Below are 20,657 nucleotides of genomic sequence, written 5' to 3'. Positions count from 1 at the left end.
CAGGGGGAGAGCATCTGGGAAATAAAGCAAAATCTTGTATTTCTTATTTCATGATATTTTGCTATCATTATCAGATGTAACATGTTTTAAAGTATTTTTAAAGTAAAATTTGTCTTCTCCATTGCTCAGTTGTTTTCCAGGTGCATGTAGATTGTAATTTCTTGGGCTCACACCATGCTGCCCCTGCCTATGTGTGTCCTGTCATATCCCCTTTTAACTTGAAATTGTTGCCACATCATGCCTAATGTGTGCACTTAACATCAGTATATTTAACACTAACTTATTTTAGATTCAACACATTTAAGATGTATTTAATGTTTGTTATTTTTTATAGGACAACCAAAAAAAATTACAAAGAAGAATGACAATAAATGCTAGAAATACATTAATGGGGCATTATGTTGTAAAAGCTGTGAGGTATTTACATTGATCAGCCATAACATTATGACCACCTGCCTAATATTGTGTAGGTCCCCCTTTTGCCACCAAAAGAGCCCTGACCTGTCGGGGAATGGACTCCACTGACCTCTGAAGGTGTGCTGTGGAACACCCCACAAGAGGTACAGTTTTGGAGATTCCCTGACCCAGTTTTCTAGCCATAACAATTTGGCCCTTGTCAAATTTAGTTTGGGGGTCCTAACCATTACACCTAAACAAATACATTTGATAGAACACATTATAGATTTAATGATATAAAAGGTGGGCTGCACTCAACTGTTTCATTAAATAACCACAAATAAGTATGGACAGATTTTACCATGATCAACAACATAGTCCAAGGTGCAGCCATTTACACTTCAGTACATACATTGAGAGAAAAAGGTTTGCAAGTGGGGGGCAAATTATTTGTGTTATGCCACTGGAGCGTGTGGTGGTGCTACAGGGATCACGCAGCTGCAAGTAGAAGGTTTATATGTTAAGTAAACCTTGTATCTTATGGTATAGTGGGAAGGAGAAGACACAACTTTCATCCACTGCCCTTTTTCAAATTTATGAGGGAATTGTAATTTTAGTTTAGTAATTTGTGGTGAAGCAAAACTGTCATACACTTTGCACATCATATAATCTACAAAAGAGCTGTGATGCTTTCTGCACGATGATTCATGTTAGCTGACATTCTATTGCATTCATCTAATAAAGGATTTTATTTTGCAAACAAAAATACTGTCTCCTTATATTTTTACTTTATAGCTGAAAAAAGTATATAAAAAGCTACAAGCATGTAATAATAAAATGTTAGAATTTCTATAAGCACAATCCCAATTAAAATCAGGCGTCAAACAACAACCAGTAACAATCCCTAGAAAGGTCTATGGCTTCCTTGCGTAGTTGTCAAACAAAGAATTCTAGAGTGCCTCCTTCTTTGTAATGAGAGATGGTTCCCATCAAGCACCTAGCTTTTTCTAGGGGAAAAGTGATATCTAGAGATATCTGATATGTTATACAAGGTAAGTATTTGGTTTTCTCCTGGAAGATAGTCCCAAAGAAACAATTATTGCCAAGATAAGCGGCTGCCTAAAAGCTTTTATGGAGACTTTTATGAGTTGCCACAATTGCAGTGGTTTATACTTTTTAATTACAGCTAATTACCATAGATGTACACAACGATACTACGTTTTGAAGGCTGATCTGTTGTGTGACCATTGCTCTTAATATGTATTTAATTATACAGTACAAATAAAACTTTTCAAGCGGGATGGAACAAACATCAGAAATCCTTTTGCATCTCACTGCTCTGGAAGTAGCAAATTTGAAAGAAGGACTTAACTTCTTGAGGAATAAGGAAAATGGAAAAAAGGTTATCATATTTAAGGAAGTAGAAAAAATACAGGCATGCAAGAATTTGTGCAAACACCAAGGAGGGACGTTCATCAAAGACATTGAGGATCTAGACGGCAGGTAATAATGATTATTTCCTATTACTGTGTATTCATCCGTTATAACATAGGTGTGAGGACAAAGAGCTACACAGCATCATATAGTACACAGAGAGCCCCTGTGTATAAATATATCAAGTTCAAATCTTGTGCAAAGCACTTAATGCGGAGAACTCAACATATATGGTTTCTATGGTGACTGCATCCAAATTAGCACCACAGCTTTGCAACTATATTATACACTACCTGAAACAAAACTAGTTAATTTTTTTCATATTGATTGCAATAACATTATTATTAGTATTATTTTGCTGTGTTTATTTAAATAACGCTTTTACACTTGAACTTGGAGTGAAGACATGGCACAGAATATGGGTGGGGGTGTTGGCCATAACTTTATTACATTCCAATGCCAACTTTAACATCACCATATAACCATAAACAACCCACAAGCTGCTGAGCCTTGCCCAGGAGGTGGTTCTCAAGACGGCTCACCAAGAGTCCTGGTCCAGTGGGGAATTGTGGTTTAACAAACATATGGTAAACATGTAAAAAACTCTGTTCCTTAGCGTAAATAGGCTAATTTTGGCACACCTGTAAGTGGTATATTTAAATTATATATATATACACTATAGCTTCTCCAATCTAACCCACACCAGTGAATTTTCTGCACTAAAACAAACTATTGCAGTATGGTAGCTTAGTAATGAGCATCAATATCAGGCTCTGCTACGCTAATTGTATCTGTCTCACACTCCAACTCCCATTAGTCTGTAACCGCTGCTATTGACAAGTTAAGATGGCATCAGCTCACTTATATCTAATGCTTGTCCCCTCCCCTTTTAAATGCCGATTGGCCAGAGTGCAAAAAGTAAGGAAAAACTCCCACAGGTTGTTTGGTGGTCTCATTGACGTTAGTCTCGGTTTTTTTATATGTCCCTCCCACTTGACCTCATCAACGAGCGTCTATAAGACTTGTAATGGCGCCAAAACAGCTGGTAATGGCGGCTACACATGGTGGCTATTTTTCGATAGTTTCATCAGGGATCGCCTTCGTTTTCAGAGATTCATACGAATGCACGAAACAGGCAACTTATGTTTAAAAAAACGAGTTTGTATGAATCTGAATGCACAAGTCTAGTAAATACTGTTCAACAATGTTCACATCTGGTAAAGAAAGAGCCTTTGACAGTGGGAATTCTAATTGAACATATATGAACGTCCTGTTCATTCATGGTCTGTGCCCTTGTCGTTGTTAGCGTGACTTCCAGTAAGCGAAATCTGCCAGCTCAGTGTGATGAAAACTTTGTAAGTGTTGTTTTTACAATAGAATCAAGCAGATGAGGAGGGATTTCACAATTTCTGTTAATCTGCTTTGGTTAATCTCTTGGTGTAACAAAAATAACTATAGCTGCTTTTTAAGGACTTCAAAATTACCCTTATAAACTAAAAGTCAAATGGTATTTTTGTTAATGCATTAATATTTAAAAATTCACAACATTCCATTTGTTTGTGCTGCATAGCATCGATTGCTTTACTGTATCCAGATTTTGCATTCAGGACTGTTCGTTGTACAAAGCATAATTGGAAGCTGGATGTAAGCACAATGAAATACATCAACCCACCAGACAGTTTCTGTCAAGATGAGCTTGGTGAGCTGTCTACAAAACCTATTTATGGTTCATTTAACTAATATTGTAATGACACTTATGGCAACATATATATACTTTAATTATTTTATAATAGAGTGTTTGTTTATATTATATTTTTATATTTTCATGAAGTATTATTTGCAAGAGCATGCAGAGTCCCCTCCTTATGCATTTGCTCCTTTCTTCAACCCCTAGTACATGATGTACTTAAAATCAGTTATCTCCTGTAGCCAGCGAATGTAAAAGGGTGGATCTATCAACACCCCATTACACAGATGTTGAAAGCACTGCCACTGTTTTCAATAGGAGTGCTTTCCTGCCACTGATTGTTTGCTTCAAGCAGCCAATCCGTGACAGGAATCACAAGACCACTGAGGAGGTGGGGAGCTCTGCAGCTTCTCACTGCAGCTTCTCCCAATCAAGTAATTGATTAACATTCTCAGAATTCCTTATTCTTTGGAATAGCTCGATAGGACATTAAACTGGCCCTTTCTGTGGATATTGCACTTGTAGGTTTGGTCTACTGGTTTCTTGTTACTTTAGGACTATAAATCACCTCTAGTTTGAGTGTCCTATTTAAGAAATTGTGGTATGGGTACACTGCCAGATTTACATACAAGCCAGTTCTATGAATGCGAAAACCAGATCCCAGAAAAAGCAACAGGTGCACACATACAACAGATAGAGAATCTTAAATATTTTTAAGATATTTGTTTTGCTGTTCTTTGCAGTCATTGAAATGGATGAAGATGGAGGTCTTTTACTTGCTGAATTAACCCCCCCAAATCCTTGGGATACTGAGCCACAAACTCCAATAGAATTAGAAATTGGAGAGGTTCAGGTAAGACTGGAATAATGACACAATCTAGGAGAAAAGATACTCAAATCCAGAACCAGCCTCCAGAAGAACATGCAATATGCATACAAAATGTGCTTCAGTGGATTTCCTGAATTGCTGATAGACAGGCTGTTTGGGATCAGCTGAGTAAGATGAAGGAGGATCACATTACTAATAACTCAACAGAACATTTAGGCACTACAGCCCCTTTAATATTTTTTTCACTTCTTTTTTTGTAGGTTACGTATCTGACACATGCAAGTATGGATGTAAAGTTTGGCAACAAGCACATGATTTTTGACCCCTGGTTGACAGGACCTGCATTTGCTCGGGGATGGTGGTTACTTCATGAACCTCCCACCGATTGGTTAGAAAGACTATGTCGTGCTGACTTGATCTACATAAGCCACATGCACTCTGATCATCTAAGGTAAGCTTAATACCTTGTTTTTTTATAATAAAAAAAACCCTGATCATCTGTACATGTTAAGAATACATAATATAGTCACTACAGGATTAAGCGTTAGTTACACAAATCTGTAAAATGTAAACGTAAAGAAACAATAAACAATAAATGTAGTTTAACTGCTTCTCCTATTATAAACAGAAAAAAAACACTCCTGTAATTTATGATGCTACATTTGCTTTTGTAGTCCAGTGGCTGCTCCTCAGGTCCCAAGGTTGCAATCTGAACTCTCATTGACTTTAAGAGAATTGTCACCAGCAGTGATATGGGGAGTAGGCTTAGGGAAGGAGGTTTTCAGGGCAACCCTCGTGCCAACCACTGAGTGATTGGCTTCATGATGGGACACACCTGAATGCAGCTGCCTGTTGAGATTAGAGGTCTTGAGAGATGTATGCGAAATAATATAATGGGAAACAATGATCATGCAGGTCATGAGGACAGGAAGCTATACAGTGCCCTCCACAAATATTGGCACCATTAGTAAAAATTAACAAAGAAGGCTGAGAAAATGTGTCTTCATTGTTTTACCGTTTAATCTTTTCTTCAAACAATACACAAAAATACTCTGCTCTAATGGATATCAAACAATTGCAAACACAACACAGGTGTATCCAAAAAAGTTAAACATATGCGTGCCACAATTATTGGCAACTCTATGAATTCATATGACAAAAATATATTTGAAGTATATTTCCTTTGATATTGTACATTGTTGAAGTATCCCTGGGTGACTAGCAAAGGGGAACTTGTTCAGCTGTGACTACCTGTTTCACAGGGGTATAAAATAGCAAAATCATTGAAAATGCCCATTTCCACCATCAGGGCAATAATTAAGAAGTTCCAATCAACTGGAAATGTTATGAATTAACCTGTCTTTATTGTCTCAACGCACTGTAAAGAGGATGGTTCGATCTCCAAGGACCACAGCTGGAGAATTGCAGTAGTCAGTTGCGTCTTAGGGTAGGAAGGTCTCCAAAACTATCACCGATGTCACCTACATTACCACAAGTTGTCTGGAAAGGTTTCAAGAAGAAAGCCTCTACTCTCATCCAAACACAAACTCAACCGTCTGCGGTTTGCCAGACACTACTGGAACATCAAATGGGATTGGGTTCTATAGTGAGATAAAACCAAAATAGAGCTTTATGGCAATAAACACCAGAGGTGGGCTTGGTGCACACAAAGAGGTAGCCATATGAAAAAGTACCTCATGCCCACAGTTAAATGTGGTGGCTCTTTAATGTCTTGGGGCTGTTTTTTAAAGCTATGTTTGCACTTTTTTGATATCTATGAGAGCAGATTACCTTTGTGTATTTTTTTTTAAGACATATCAAAAGGTTAAACAATAGAGACATTTTTTTACAGCTGTCTTTGCTCATATTTATCAACGGTGCCATTATCTGTGGAAGGGATTGTACTTTCCTATTTATGGGATCCATCATAAATACTTGGCAATTAAGTTGACATGCACTACTGAGCGTGCATGAGCAGCATACTTAAGTAGTAGTCACAATTCACTATTCCTGCCACAAAAATAAAGGATGCAGTTAAATATGCTGCCTATGCAACCCCATTAATATCATATTGATGGTTTCCTTTAAAAGAAAATTACAAAACAAATAAATGACTATTAATCCCTAACTAGTTTTAGTTAATAAAAAACATACAAATGACTAAGACAAGCCTGTTTGCAAATTGAAATATACAGTGTTTTCAATGTGATTCGAGGCTCAAGAAGTAGAAGAGGTCAACTATGGCAGCAGGTCTGGGGGAGCAAAAGCCCCTCTGCTGCAAGACTTGTGAAGAGATCACCCTATTGAGTACCCAGACATTAGTGATACCCTTTATTGGGTCACCATAGAGTAAGAGTATTATAAGCTTTCATAACCCTTAAAGACCTCGCATGTAAAACAGGAGGCTCATATGAAAGTTGTAGACCTCTTCAGAATAAGGGACCTCTGAGGTCTTGAAAACATAGTATGTTGCTTTACATCTTATTTCTTTATGATGGACCACAATGTGCACTAGCTTCTACAGACTTTCTTTTCTGAGACAAGGAGGGCAATATTCATTTTTGTTAAAACTATGGGGATTGTGTATTTTCCAACATGTACTGAGCCCACTGAAACTGATCATTAAAATATGTTTATTTTTATTTCTCACACTATAATGGAATATAACTCGATACTACAGATTTCATGAGCAAATTATAAGACATTTTATTTTTTCTGGTTTAGTTATCCTACACTACAGAAGCTTTCAGAAAAAAGACCGGACGTACCAATATATGTTGGGAATACGGAGCGCCCTGTTTTTTGGTACCTGAACAACAGTGGAGTGAAACTAACAAATATCCACATCGTTCCTTTTGGAGTATGGCAAAAGGTTGGATAATTTCTACCTCTAAATGGAAACTGTCTTCAGTTTTTTCCTTTATTATTGTTTACTATTTATTGCCAATTTACATATAATTATAAATTTTCATTGCTGCTTTTTGGAACAGGATGCTGTAAAAACTGGAACTCTAAAATGTTTTATCAATTTTATGTACTTTTAAACAGTAAATAATAAGTGAATTGTCGCATTTTGTTTTTTTGAATACTATCGGACAAATTAAGGTAAGAGATAGTTTTGCTGATTCCTTACTGAAATAATTAAGTACTTTTATTCACAAATACTAACACAGTTTACTTCAGGTAGATGAGCATCTAAGATTTATGATACTGATGGATGGGGTTCATCCTGAAATGGACACCTGTATCATTGTCGAGTATAAAGGTATTGCCCTAACTTAATTCCTTATAATTATTATTTACTAGTGAATGTGCCTGTCATTGAAGTGATGTGGTCAATTTTTTCTCTTTCACCTTCTCTCTCACCAGATCTATCGCTAACTAGTTTACTTCTCTCTCCTGTTCACTCTCTCTCACTCTTCTTATCTTTTTCTGTCTCTTCCGTCCTTCTCTCTCTCTTCCTCTCTTCCTCCCGCGGTGGAAGAAAGAGGAAGAAAGAAAAGGAGGTTTTCTTTCTTCCTCCCTCCTACGTAACTCACCTAAAATCTCAGTACCTACATTATTCTGTCCTATTATTATATGTTTCTTTATTATCTTATTTATTTCCTCAGGTCACTCTTCCTCTCCTTAAGTTAATGACTGACAATGACTGATAACAGGGACAATATTATATTGTTAGTGTTAATGTACTCACCATATGCACTCAGCAGGTACTCGGCACTATGTGCTAGAGACAAACTGCATTTCATTTTTGGGCATAGAGATTATAGGTGGGTGAGCCTGCTGTAACAAGGAGTGATGTAAACCTGGGCCAAGCAGGACCATGCATACACATGTCCTCTTGTGCATTGACTTAGTGCCTACATTCCTCCTTCCTGTCTTTACTTCTTCCCTTCTGATGAAGCAGGCTACGTTATGCATAGTTCTAAGAAAGATGAACATTTTCAGGTATAATGATATTTAATGATGACCATTAATGACACACTAATAGAATACAAAACATTTTATATTATATATAAAGTAAGGATTATGGTGATAGAGACATTGAATTTGTTTGGCATGTTGTTCAACTTATTACAATTCAAACATTGAAATCCGTAAATTCATTGTACGTTGTACAAACTTTTTCTATAGGCCATAAAATACTCAATACAGTGGACTGTACACGCCCAAACGGCGGAAGGTTACCTACAAATGTTGACTTAATGCTGAGTGACTTTGCTGGTGGGGCATCTGGGTTTCCAATGACCTTCAGCGGTGGGAAATATACAGGTAACAATATGCATACATCCATTTTATCTAAAAGCCTAGTTTACTAATTAGAGAAAGTACTTACAATAAATAGGTTTGTGGTTTTATCAGTCAGGTCTGCCTCAAATGCCCCAGAGGGCTCACTTTGTTAAAGTTTGTTTAGGGCCTTAACAACAAAAGTATGTGGACACCTTATCTTTACCCCTATATGAGCTTGATGGACATCCAATTCTAAAACTATAGACATTAATATGGAGTTGGCTCCCCTTTTGTGGCTATACTAGCCTCCAATCTTCTGGGAAGGATTAACACAAGATTTTGTAGTGTTTTTTTTTTGGGAGGGGGTTGTGTCCATCCTGCCAAAAGAGCATTTGTGTGATCAGGCTTTGATGTTGGACAAGAAGGCCTGCCTCACAATCGACATTCCAATTAATCCCAAAAGTGTTCAGTGGGTCAGGGCTCTGTTCATGTTACATGAACATACTTACTTACTTCCTACAAACCAAACTTGTCAAACCATGTCTTTATGGACCTAAGTTTGTACAACGTTAACTGGAAATAAGGGGCCTAGCCCAAACCCAGGAAAACAGCCCAAGATTCTGCCTGCTCCACCAAACTTTACAGTAAGCAGTTTGCCTTTTGGTAGGTAGCATTCTCCTGGCAAACCCAAACCCGCCAAACCCAGCCAAATTTCCACTGCTCCAGAATCCAGCAGTGGTGTGATTCATCACTCCAGAAAACGTATTTCCACTGCTCCTTAGTCCATTGGCAGTGTACTTTAAGCAAAGCCACTGCAGCCGATGCTTGTCATTGGGCATAGTGATCTTCGACTTGCGTGCAGCTACTTGTCCATGGAAACCTATTTCATGAACCTTACGACACACACAGTGCTGGTGCTGATATTGCATCCATACAGAGTTTGTAACTCTGATGCTACAGAGCACAGGTTATTTTTACCCACTATATGCTTCAGCACTCGGCTCCCCTTCCTGGAGCATGGTTTGCAGTTCAGCTGCTTTACTAATCATCAAATAGTGATCATGGGTTCTGGACTACCACTACTAAAAAAAATAATTTCTACCTTAAAGAAGATAATATCCCCACTAGTTAAAATATCCCACGCAACTTAACATTTTTATCTAAAACCCTAATTATTTTTTAATAACCATAATATTTTCAGTCATGCCCAGCATTGGATAAAACTATATTACCTTTGAAGTCGTAAAGAACATTTTATGAGTACACAATAACAATAATATTTTCAGTCATGCCCAGTATTGGATAAAACTATATTACCTTTGAAGTCGTAAAGAACATTTTATGAGTACACAATAGTAAGTGGAAGTGCAAAATCATATCCTACTCTCTTTCAACAGAGGAATGGAAAGCCCAGTTTATCAAAACTGAAAGAAAAAAGCTAATTCATTATAAAGCACAACTCGTGAAAGACCTAAAACCTCGTATCTTCTGTCCTTTTGCTGGATACTTTATTGAGGCTCATCCATCAGATAAGTATGTTAAGCATTAATCTGACATGACTTCCACAATGTCAACTGTATTAGAAGGGTGCACAACTTCGGTCCTTGAGGGGTAACAAACCGGCCTGGAATTTTTTTTTTTTAGTTAAGATGTCTGTGCTCAAGCTTGGATATCTATAATTTGTGGCCTTCAAGGCCTGAAGTTTTGTAACTTTGGTGTATACCACATTGAACTTCCTCTTCTCCTGACTTGTAAGACTATTCCTCACTATTAATTGATTTATTCTCTTTCGGGAAGTTATCATCCATCTTTGGTGGAAGCTAGTTTTTAGAGTGCTTTTGTAAAAGTGATAATTAGAAGTGAGAGAACTTTAGGCCTAGGGTTCCTATCTACCCCTGACTTTTTTGAGTATCCAGTGGGATGCAAAGAATCTGGGAGGCATATGACTAGACACAGAAGATATAAATGAAGGCTAATAGCATGCCATATGCTTGCAAAGAACCAACCAGGAGGCTGAATATTTAGGAACAGGAGGTAGAAAAGTGAGCTACATTTAACAACACAAACTTTTTAGCTTACTTTAATACAACGGAGCATGATCCTTTAAATTTTGTAACTCTAGGAACTTACCTGTTATCACTTTAACTATAGAGTTAGGAGTGTTTTTTTTTGGCTAATCTGGATTTAGCAGGTGCTGTAAAAGCATTTTAACTCCTAATACAAACATGTCTACTTAGTAAATGTGTTTTATATTTTTTAATGTAGGTATATAAAGGAAACTAATATAAAGAATGATCCTGTGGAACTTAATAAGCTTATCAGTGAAGGCAATATCGTTACATGGACACCGAAGCCTGGAGCAACACTAGACTTGGGAAGATTACTAAAAGATCAGTCTGATAGGTATCGTATTATATATGGTCTATGCAATACTGGATATGGATCGGCCTTATATATCATATATGTATTCAATTTCTGAAAGTTTTCAAATGAGTAGATTAATGCTCAGTGCTGTACTACCTTGAGCAGGTTTCACATGGCTACGTGGAATTTCCAGAGCTATAAAACATACATTATTTAGACAAAATGTTTCCAGTAATGCACGATATACACAAAAAACAATATTATATGAAAGTATTACACAGTTGTATGCGACAATCTTACAATTTAATGTAACTTGCCTATAATAAGTTATTCCAGTCAATAACAACAAAGAGGGAAGAATTGAGTGGTGGAATGAACTCTTCGCCAGTATCCATGGAAAGTTCAAGGCGCCCATCATATCTAAATTAAAGATTTGTTCAATCACTAACTTAGAGTAAGGAAGGAGATTGATGAGCAGCAGTAGTACGGTGTTGGGCCTGGACAGGCACTGACAGATGATATACATGCAGTCCCTTGTTCCAGGACTGAATTTTCCCAATATTTGAAAACTTAAAAGAACTGATCCCCCAGGGTTAGAAAGGTGAGGGAGAAGCAGCAACTAGGGAACCTTGGCAGACAGATGCATGGTACAGGACTGAATTTCCAATATATGAAAAATTCAAAAAATAATCCCCCAGAGTAAGGAAAGTGAGAGAGGAGCAGCAGCAGTAGTAGGGTACTAAGCCTGGGCAGGCAGCCCCTGGCAGATTATATTCACATGCAGCCCTTTGGTGCAGGACTGTATTTCCCCTATTTTAGAGAAATTAAAATAATTGAATCATCAGATATACAGTATATATCGCTTACACACTGATTCACATATACACACCATCACATACACATAAAATACATTTTATATTATATATATCTCACATATACACTGATTCACATATTGTATACACACCATCATATACACATAAAATACATTTTATATTAAATATATCACATACACACTGATACATATATGTACTAGTATATATTAATTATTAGGAAGCCTTGGAAACCATGTTGATTTCAGATTTAATAATATACATACAATCATTACAGACATGAGTAGATTCAGAGAGTTAACTCTTCTATAAACAGACTTTACATACACAGTCACACAAACAAACACAGTGACCAACAGACACAGTGACAAACAGACAAACACAGTCACATACACACAGTCAAACACACATACCTGGTACTGGTTGCAGCTTACACTGAGCTTGGTGTGAAGGAGGGACTCAGCCTATCAGGAGAGGCTTCTGAACGCTCAGGCAATCCAGAGAGTTGAGAAGTCTCTGCTGATTGGCTGAGACCTCCTTCACTCAGACTTCTCATTCTGGGACAATGCAACTGCTGGGCCAATAAAGAGAGGCCAGACAACAGCCTTCTAGTCCCAATAACTTAGAGGGTCAGCACTAGGACGTATTGGCTGTTCCTCGAGATAGGCTTTGACCATTTCAGAGGTGCTAGTCTGACTTTGGGGAGCTTGGGTGGTACCCACCAAAGTATCAAGGGCTACTGCTCAAATGGCTGATGCTTCAGTATCATCTGACAGTATCTGCCATTTTTGCTCTGGCAAGTCCTATGCTCAATAGTGGTAGCACCAGAGGCTGTTGTGGCGGCATTGTAGTGGTTTTATTCAAGTGCTTTGCCATAGAACAGCTTACACTTAATCTCTACCCTGGATCACACCAAGTCACCAGCACATGGACTAAAATTGCACCTTACTTTGGTAGGTGGGTTGGACAAGATTTTAGCACTACTACATTAAGGATGTTCAGTACTGCATGCAGCCCATGGTAGTTCAACTTCTGACTCTGAGCAAAGGCTTCTGCCTACATGGGACTGGTACACCAGGAGTCAACTGGCCAGCTATGTCCAGCTCATAAAAACTGAAATCACTCATCGGTAAAAAAGAAAAAAAATGTGTCAACTATTTTTATCAACGACTATGATAAGATATAAAGATAATAATATTTTGTTTGGTGTTGTCCACAAACTAGAGGTTTGGCTGGTAGCCAAAGTGGGCAACTGTCTTTATCAAATAACCTCTACACACTGTGTGAAAGCAGAATCAAATGCCTAATTTTGTCACAAATATGTTTATTTTGTAAGAATCCAAATGCGCAAGTCTAATATATATTTTGAGAACAGTGCAAGCATCACATCAAACAGTTCAATATTATCAGAAAAATATATGCTTGGGGAATTAAAAATTTTTTTTTTTTGTTACTTGCTTAGAGATGGAATAGTAGATCCACCGTCTGGTACAAAGATCTTTAAAGATTCATGGGACTTTGAAATGTACCTGGACAAAATTTCATCTTCGTTTGATGATGAGATTTTTCACACTCCTTCGTGGATTAAAGAATACTTCACCTGGGCTGGATTTAAGGGGTACAATCTTGTAATCAGGGTAAGTTTTAAGAAGATATAAGGTGAAAAGTTGCTGTTTTCCCTCTTTTAAATTAAACATAGTCCATCTAATGTATCATTGAGAACTTTTCTGTGCTCATCGCAGGAGGTCATCCTCACCCTTGCAGAAGAAAAGGACGGGGCTGGGTTGGGGAGGCATGGTTAGTCTTGCTTGATGAAGAACTAGCCTGCAATAAATGGGAAAGGAGGCGAGGGTGTGCAGGAACTTGGCTGGGAATCAGTGTAGCTAAACATCAAACTCTCCTGCTTCTTACCCCAGAGCCCTGATAACCAGTTGTGAATCACAGAGACTCTGGGCCCAACTGGGAAAGTTCCCACATATGGTCATTTCTATAAAGACCATTTATTATCATCCAACTGTGAACTTGCTTACGTAGAAGGGTATGCTACTTTTCACTCTAATAGCAGATCCAAAATTAGATTGATGTACACACAAAAATAGCTGGATACTTTTGACTTTTAGCACACCACTGGAAAGTAATTTTTGTGGGGGTTTTTTTTACAAAGTTTGTTGGGACACAGGTATTATTTAATAAAGTATAATAAAAGTAACACAAATATATTGTTTAATGTAAGCATAGTTTTATGCTATCCTGATAAAATAACATACATGCCTTTAAAATCCAGCAGTTATAATAATGGATTTGTAATATTGTTCACAGGTTACTTGGCTATATTTTCATTGGAATTATCTTAATGGAGAGCTACATTCTCAATTTGCCAAATTCACCATGTGTTACGAAGGGCCAGCCCCAATGAGCTTCTCTTTTAAAAAAAGAGGTGGATAGGCCCTGTATAATAAACTGTACTGTACTATTTTACATATACATTATGCGAGGACAGTTCAGCTGCCTTTGCAGGAAACACTTGCCATAATAAAGTGGATATGTTTCTACTGCAACTTTCCTACAAATTCATCCATAAACTCCTGCTATAGCAAGTGGACCCAAAATGTGATGTCACTGCACTGTACTCAGCTTCTCTCTGTCTGTCTATCACATTGTCTCTCTGAATAAACAAATAAGTGTCAGAAGTGATGCGCTAATGTTTATAATAAAGAACAGAAAACACAAATGTGACCGGTGCTGTGTGTGTGAAAAACCAAACCACACCACTCAATAATCAAGTATAATCAAGAAATAACATACAATGGTGCCCACAGTGAATATAACCAATAAAACATGTGAAAGATAAATAAAATACTGTTACAGCATCAGAGCACATAAAAAAAGGCTCAGAGATATGCAGGTATATGTGAAAAAAATAGAAAAATATATAGTGCAGTTGATAAATAAACATACCTCTATATGAGAGAAAGACAGCCCCTTACATGGTATAGGGCATAAGATAGCCCTTTATGTTGGTCTGTGTTCTTCCTTGAAAGTGGCTTCCCATTCACTCAAGCAGTATGTGTAGGAGACAGAAAAAACAGAAAGTAAGTATAGCATCCCGCTAATGGCAGATACAAGTCTCCAGTGTACTTCCTCCTTCTGATGTTGCTGTGATCATCCATTGATTTGACCAGGACTAATCAGTCACCCGTCAATTGCTGGGGCTGGTTCTATTTCTACAGATGTTTGACAAGGCCAATCCTTGCATGGAAGTTCTAGCATGCACACACATTCTGGTCAGGATCAGGGCCATAGGTAGGGTCAGACGAGAGAGGCACTCGCCTTGGACACAGCTATGAGGGGGCGCACAGCTGCCTGATTAGCAGCTGCAGCCTGCAGGGCTGGTTGGGGAGATCACAATTCCCCTCTAACCGGCCCAATATTAGGGAGTACAAGGTCTGCCACTTCAGACCCCGGCTTCTGTGCTTCCTAATCGCTACGCGCCAGCAAATGATGCCGAGCGCCAGGATATGACGTCATCCCCATGCTCTGCATCAATAGCCGGCGCATAGTGATTATGGAGCACTAAAGCAGAGGTCTAAAATGACAGACCTCACATTCCCAAGGTATGGGCAGGTATGTGTAAAGGCAGCGTGTAAGGGCAGTGTATGTGTATATGTGTGTTTATGGGCAGGCATGTGTAACGGCAGTGTAAATAAAATAACCATAACTGTAAACAAAAAAAAAAACAGCTGGAGGGCACAATTTTCCTCCGGCGCAAAAGGAGCTAGCTACGGCTCTGGTCAGGATTATCAATTGATATTTCTCCACACCTCGGCAGCAAAGGTCCAGGAGTATAAGATGTAGCAGAGATCAAGGCAGGAGAAAATCAGCGGCAAGCCAGGGGTCAAAGTTCAATAATCGCACAGCAAAGTCCTCAGCTGAGAAATAGCAATAGAGCCTTTTGTCTGTCTATATTAAAAGCTATTTTAATAATTTACATTGGGTTTATTTGATTGCACTCAGGTGATTGAAACTGATGAAGATTTTGCACTTCTACCTCAAGGATACAACTACTTGGTAGATTTCTGGGACCTGTCATTTCCTACAGAAAGGCCATCCCGTGAGCATCCTTATGAAGAAGTATGGTTCTGCAATTGTTTTTGCTATTTCTGTAAAAATCAAATACAATACAAAAATTCAAATAACCCGATAAATGTAGGGGATTAAATTCCAATAGAAGCACTTAAATTGTTTCTTCTTGTGTTCTTTCCTAAAAGTATTTCATACTTTTACCAGCCTTCTGTACACATAGAAGGATCACAAATCAGGAAGGATAGAAGAGGTGTCTGAATGTGGCACCAAGCCAAACTCAATCCACACATAATTAGTGAAAAAATGTTTTTTCTTAAAGCAGCACTCCTTTTCTCTGTGGATTAGTCAAATAAGTGCCTGCTAGTTCAGTACCAAAGTTTTGTTTAGGCTTCATAAATGTGACTATGTATCTCATTTCTATTACAAACATCATTTGTTTTATGCAAGGTTGCAAAGGAAAAATCTACTGAACAGCACATTCAAAAACAGAGAGAACAACCCCTAAGTGGTTGGGCTTGTTTACTGAACCTGTGATGCTTGAGATGATTGCTTTGTTTGTAGAGAAACAGAGTCCAACAACAGTGAATCTAATATAGCCTGTTTCACTGAAAATGAGATATCATTCAATTGAAGATAGGAAGGAGCATCTGGCCTCTCATCAAAATAGTCAGAATTATACAAACTATTGTTGTAAAAAAAATCCTGTTACCCTCTCATGTGATATGAATCCACAAATGTTGCGTTTTGGGTTTCCTTATTATTGTGTACAAAAAAAATACTGTTTTGAGCGAGCCTTGAAAAGATTCATCCTAGTTTTGCCCTAGTGGCTTGAAGGTCCATTCCATTTAGATATTTCCTGCCATATTCCAATAACCATATAGAGTATGTGAGGGCAGTATAAGTATTGTCTATTCTTTTCTAACAGATTAGGTGCCGGGCTACAGTGTTAAGACATGTAGTGAAGAATGGTCTTTTGTGGGATGATTTGTACATTGGATTTCAAACAAGAGTTCAACGAAATCCAGACATCTACCATCATCAGTATGTACCTGCATTTTTCATGCCAGTGTGAAGCACATAAAACATTGTTTTATATATATATATATATATACACCGTATTTGCTCAATTATAAGACAACCCTGATTATAAGACGACCCCCCAAATCTGAATATTAATTTAGGAAAAAAAGAAAAAGCCTGAATATAAGACGACCCTATAGGAAAAAAGTTTTACCAGTAAATGTTAATTCATCTAAGCTATTTTTTTTTAATAAAAGCTATGATTGAGAAAAATATTTTGGTTTTATTTCCTTCTATTTTCCAACCTGCCCCCCAGTTATGCACATCTGCCCTAGAAATGCCTTATACCCCCTATATGCCACTGTGCCCCATGATATGCCTTTTAACCGTCTAAATGCCACTGTGCCCCATTATATGCCTTTTAACCCTATATGCCACTGTGCCCCATGATATGCCTTTTGACCCCCTATGTGCCACTCTGCCTCCAGAAATGCCTTATACCCCTATATGCCACTCTGGCATTTAGAGGGTTAAAAGGCATATTATGGGGCAGAGTGGCATATAGGGAGGTTTAAGGCATTCAGTAGGCAGAGTGGCGTATAGAGGGTTAAAAAGGCATTTCTGGAGGCAGAGTGGCATTAAGAGGGTTAAAAGGCATTTCACAGAGCACTCTGCCTCCAGAAATGCCTTATGCCCCCCATTTAACACTCCCCTGCCCCCCCTCCAAACTTACCAGTGCTTCTGACTTCCCTGTCATGTAGCCGGGGCAGCGTGTAGATCCCACGCACTTACGCTGCACCGGTGCGGGGAACTCTGATCTCTGACAGCCGGGGAAGGTCTGCGCGATGGACGCAGACAACCCCCGCTGCTAGCCACACCTCCTTCCTGCAGCAGCGGAAGTTGTCTACTCGAATCGCGTAGACATCTACACACTGCCCCGGCTACACACCGGGGACTCAGAAGTACCGGTAAGTGGGGCGGGGAGAGAGGAGGATCCAGGTCCCCTGCAGCTGCAGGGGATCTGGATCTTAGTCGTCTCATAGTCAGACCTATTTGAGGTCTGATTATAAGATGACCCTGATTATAAGACGAGGGGTTATAATCAAGCAAATACGGTATATATATATATATATATATATATATATATATATATATATATATATATATATATATATATATATATATATACACAGTATATATAAAACTTTTTAATCCTTGTGCCATACTAACTCCCCAAAAGTAGTATTTGACACAACATACACCGATCAGACATAACATTATAACTACCTGTCTAATATTGTGTAGGTCCCCCCTTTTGCCACCAAAACAGCCCTGACACATGAAGACATGAGCACATCCCACAGATGCTTGATTGAATTAAGATCTGGAGAATTTGGAGGGCAACTCAACCCTTCAACTCGCTGTTGTGTTCCTCAAATCATCCCTGAATCATTTTTACTTTGTGGCAAGGCACATTATTCTGCTGAAAAAGGCCAATGTCATCAGGGAATACCGTGTCCATTAAAGGGTGTACATGCTCTGCAACAATACTTAGGTAGTTGGTGCATAACAATCAAAGTTAACATCCACATGCATGGCAGGACCCAAGGCTTCCAAGCAGAACGTTGTCCAAAGCATCACACTGCCTCTGCCAACTTGCCTTCTTTCCATAGTGCATCCTGGTACCATGTGTTCTTCAGGTAAACAACGCACTTGCATTCAGCCATCCATGTGATGTTAAAGAAAACTTGATACATCAGACCAGGCCACCTTCTTCCATTTCTCCGTGGTCCAGTTCTCATGCTCACGTCCCCATTGTAGGTGGTTTCGGCAGTGGACAGGGGTCAGCATGGGGGCCCTGATTGGTCTGTGGCTACGCTGCCCCATAGGCAACAAACTGCCATGCACTGTGTGTTCTGTCACCTTTCTATCAGAACCAGCATGAACTTTTTCACCAATTTTAGCTACAATAGCTCATCTGTTGAATTTGACTACACGGGCCAGCCTTCACCCCCCACATGCATCAGTGATGCTCTTCCTTGGACCACTTTTGATAGATACTGACCACTGCAGACCGGGAACACCCCACAAGAGCTGCAGTTTTGGAGATGCTCTGAGCCAGTTAAAGTTGCTCAGATCCTTATGCTTGCCCATTTTTCCTGCTTATCAGTGTTATTCACCTTACCTATCAGTGGTGATAATGTTATGACTGATCGGTGTATATAGCTTTTTGATGTACCTTCAAACAAATGAAAACCTTGCTTAGCTGAGAGAGACTCTGATTTTGTATAATAAATAACCTTTCAGTGTAAGGCTGTTGGGGAGCTCATAAGGGGCGAAATGAATTGCTAATTGATTTAATCTTCACATGTCTTGGTAAACAACGCATACAATTTATTAATAGCAATTATTCATCTTTTAGTTTTGGACCTAGCTTGAGTTGTGTGGTGCTTGGCAATCTAAGAGTCTGGCTTTGATTATGCGGTACCGCTGTTGGTTCTTACCTCAAAAAAAAACAATGTAACCTTTTTGTTGCATATGATTTGGTTCGCATCCAAACGCTATCAATTAAATATGTTTTCATTACCATATAGATTTTGGAACCATTTTCAAATTAAGCTTCCTCTATCGCCACCTGACTGGAATTCATTTGTAGAGCGTGAAAACAAAAATAGAACGTCCGCACAAAACTGCAATGTGATGTAAGACATTTTGGTGAGTAAAGCATATGTTTACATTTTTTATTTTTACTAAATACAGTAAGGAAAATTAGGCACAGTTGAGGATTTGATCAGGTCTAATGCTTAACCGGATTGTAGCAATGTGATTCCAGTAGCCAACTGAAATAACTGGTATTCCAACAGCCTTGTCATTGCTAATTTTCTTCCTTTACTATTCCTACAGATATTTCTGACAATCTAAACGTAAAATGGTGACTGGATAGGATAAAAGGTGACCTAATCAATGGACTTCAAATTATAAGTAACTAGATAATGAAGATCTATATCATGCATGTGACATAGTCTTTGAAGACAATAGAATTTATCTATAGGCAAACAAAAGTGTCAATATTAGTTTAGTGCAACAATACCGCAGACATGCTGGTTAAATATTTGTATTGGTCTAAAAACAAATGATGGGAACTTCACATTATAAGACAATAGATAGTAGAATTCATCTATAGACAAAAACAAAAGTGTCAGTATTTGTATAATGCAACAATACTGCGGGTATGCTAGTTAAATATTTATTTTAGTCTAAAATCAAATGATGGTAGTGCCGGCTTTCACCTAATATATTGTTTTGCCTGTTTATGGACATGGTGATATGTTTACAATATAGTAATTTAAATAACATTAAGCAAAATTAATGTAATTTTTTTAATTAAATATAGACAAACATTATAATGATTGTTTTTAAATTTTTATTAGTTGAAGACTTATGCTTGTTAATAAATACAAATATACTTGAAGTGCAGTAAATAAATAACTTAAAAATTAAAGCGGTTTGGTTTATTGCTAAAGAGGAATGTACGGACAGGTGTTGCTGTGTCAAGTTGCAGACACCTTAAGCCTTTGGCTTTCTCCTTGGTTCCATCTGAAAACACCAGGAATCTAGGAACAGGCTCACAGCAACAGGTTCTGTGGAGCAGGCAGGTATCGGCAGACGGCAAGGGGGTCTGGAGGACCAGCAGACGGCAAGGGGATCTGTAGGACAAGCAGACATCAAGGGGGTCTGTAGCAAGGTACCAAGGGATAATCTTGAAGTCCATGCCAATAGGTCA

General features: G+C 38.3%; 1 protein-coding gene across 1 annotated transcript; it reads left to right on the top strand.

Annotated features, from left to right (window-relative positions):
* The first annotated feature begins 1,696 nt into the window (after positions 1-1,696).
* On the top strand, positions 1,697-19,579 carry LOC149289587 (cytidine monophosphate-N-acetylneuraminic acid hydroxylase-like). Its single transcript, XM_089490474.1, has 13 exons — positions 1,697-1,899; positions 3,438-3,529; positions 4,261-4,370; positions 4,607-4,797; positions 7,071-7,218; positions 7,530-7,611; positions 8,481-8,618; positions 9,974-10,109; positions 10,842-10,979; positions 13,233-13,407; positions 15,785-15,901; positions 16,779-16,894; positions 19,468-19,579. Exons 1-13 carry the CDS (start codon positions 1,697-1,699, stop codon positions 19,577-19,579), a joined length of 1,758 nt encoding a protein of 585 aa, XP_089346600.1.
* Positions 19,580-20,657: the final 1,078 nt, after the last annotated feature.

This window comes from Sceloporus occidentalis, unplaced genomic scaffold (assembly GCF_023333645.1).
Source record: "Sceloporus occidentalis isolate IW3139 unplaced genomic scaffold, rSceOcc1.0.p SCAF_44, whole genome shotgun sequence".
Classification (NCBI taxonomy): Eukaryota; Metazoa; Chordata; class Lepidosauria; order Squamata; family Phrynosomatidae; genus Sceloporus; species Sceloporus occidentalis.
Note: the sequence above shows the minus strand (reverse complement) of the source record. Positions and strands in the feature narration are given on the sequence as shown.

Coding starts and splice junctions, on each gene's coding strand:
- LOC149289587 (XM_089490474.1), top strand. CDS start 1,697: ATGGAACAAACATCAGAAATCCTTTTGCATCTCACTGCTCTGGAAGTA. Junction 7,612..8,480: donor TATCATTGTCGAGTATAAAG/GTATTGCCCTAA, acceptor CTTTTTCTATAG/GCCATAAAATACTCAATACA. Junction 10,980..13,232: donor CTAAAAGATCAGTCTGATAG/GTATCGTATTAT, acceptor TTACTTGCTTAG/AGATGGAATAGTAGATCCAC.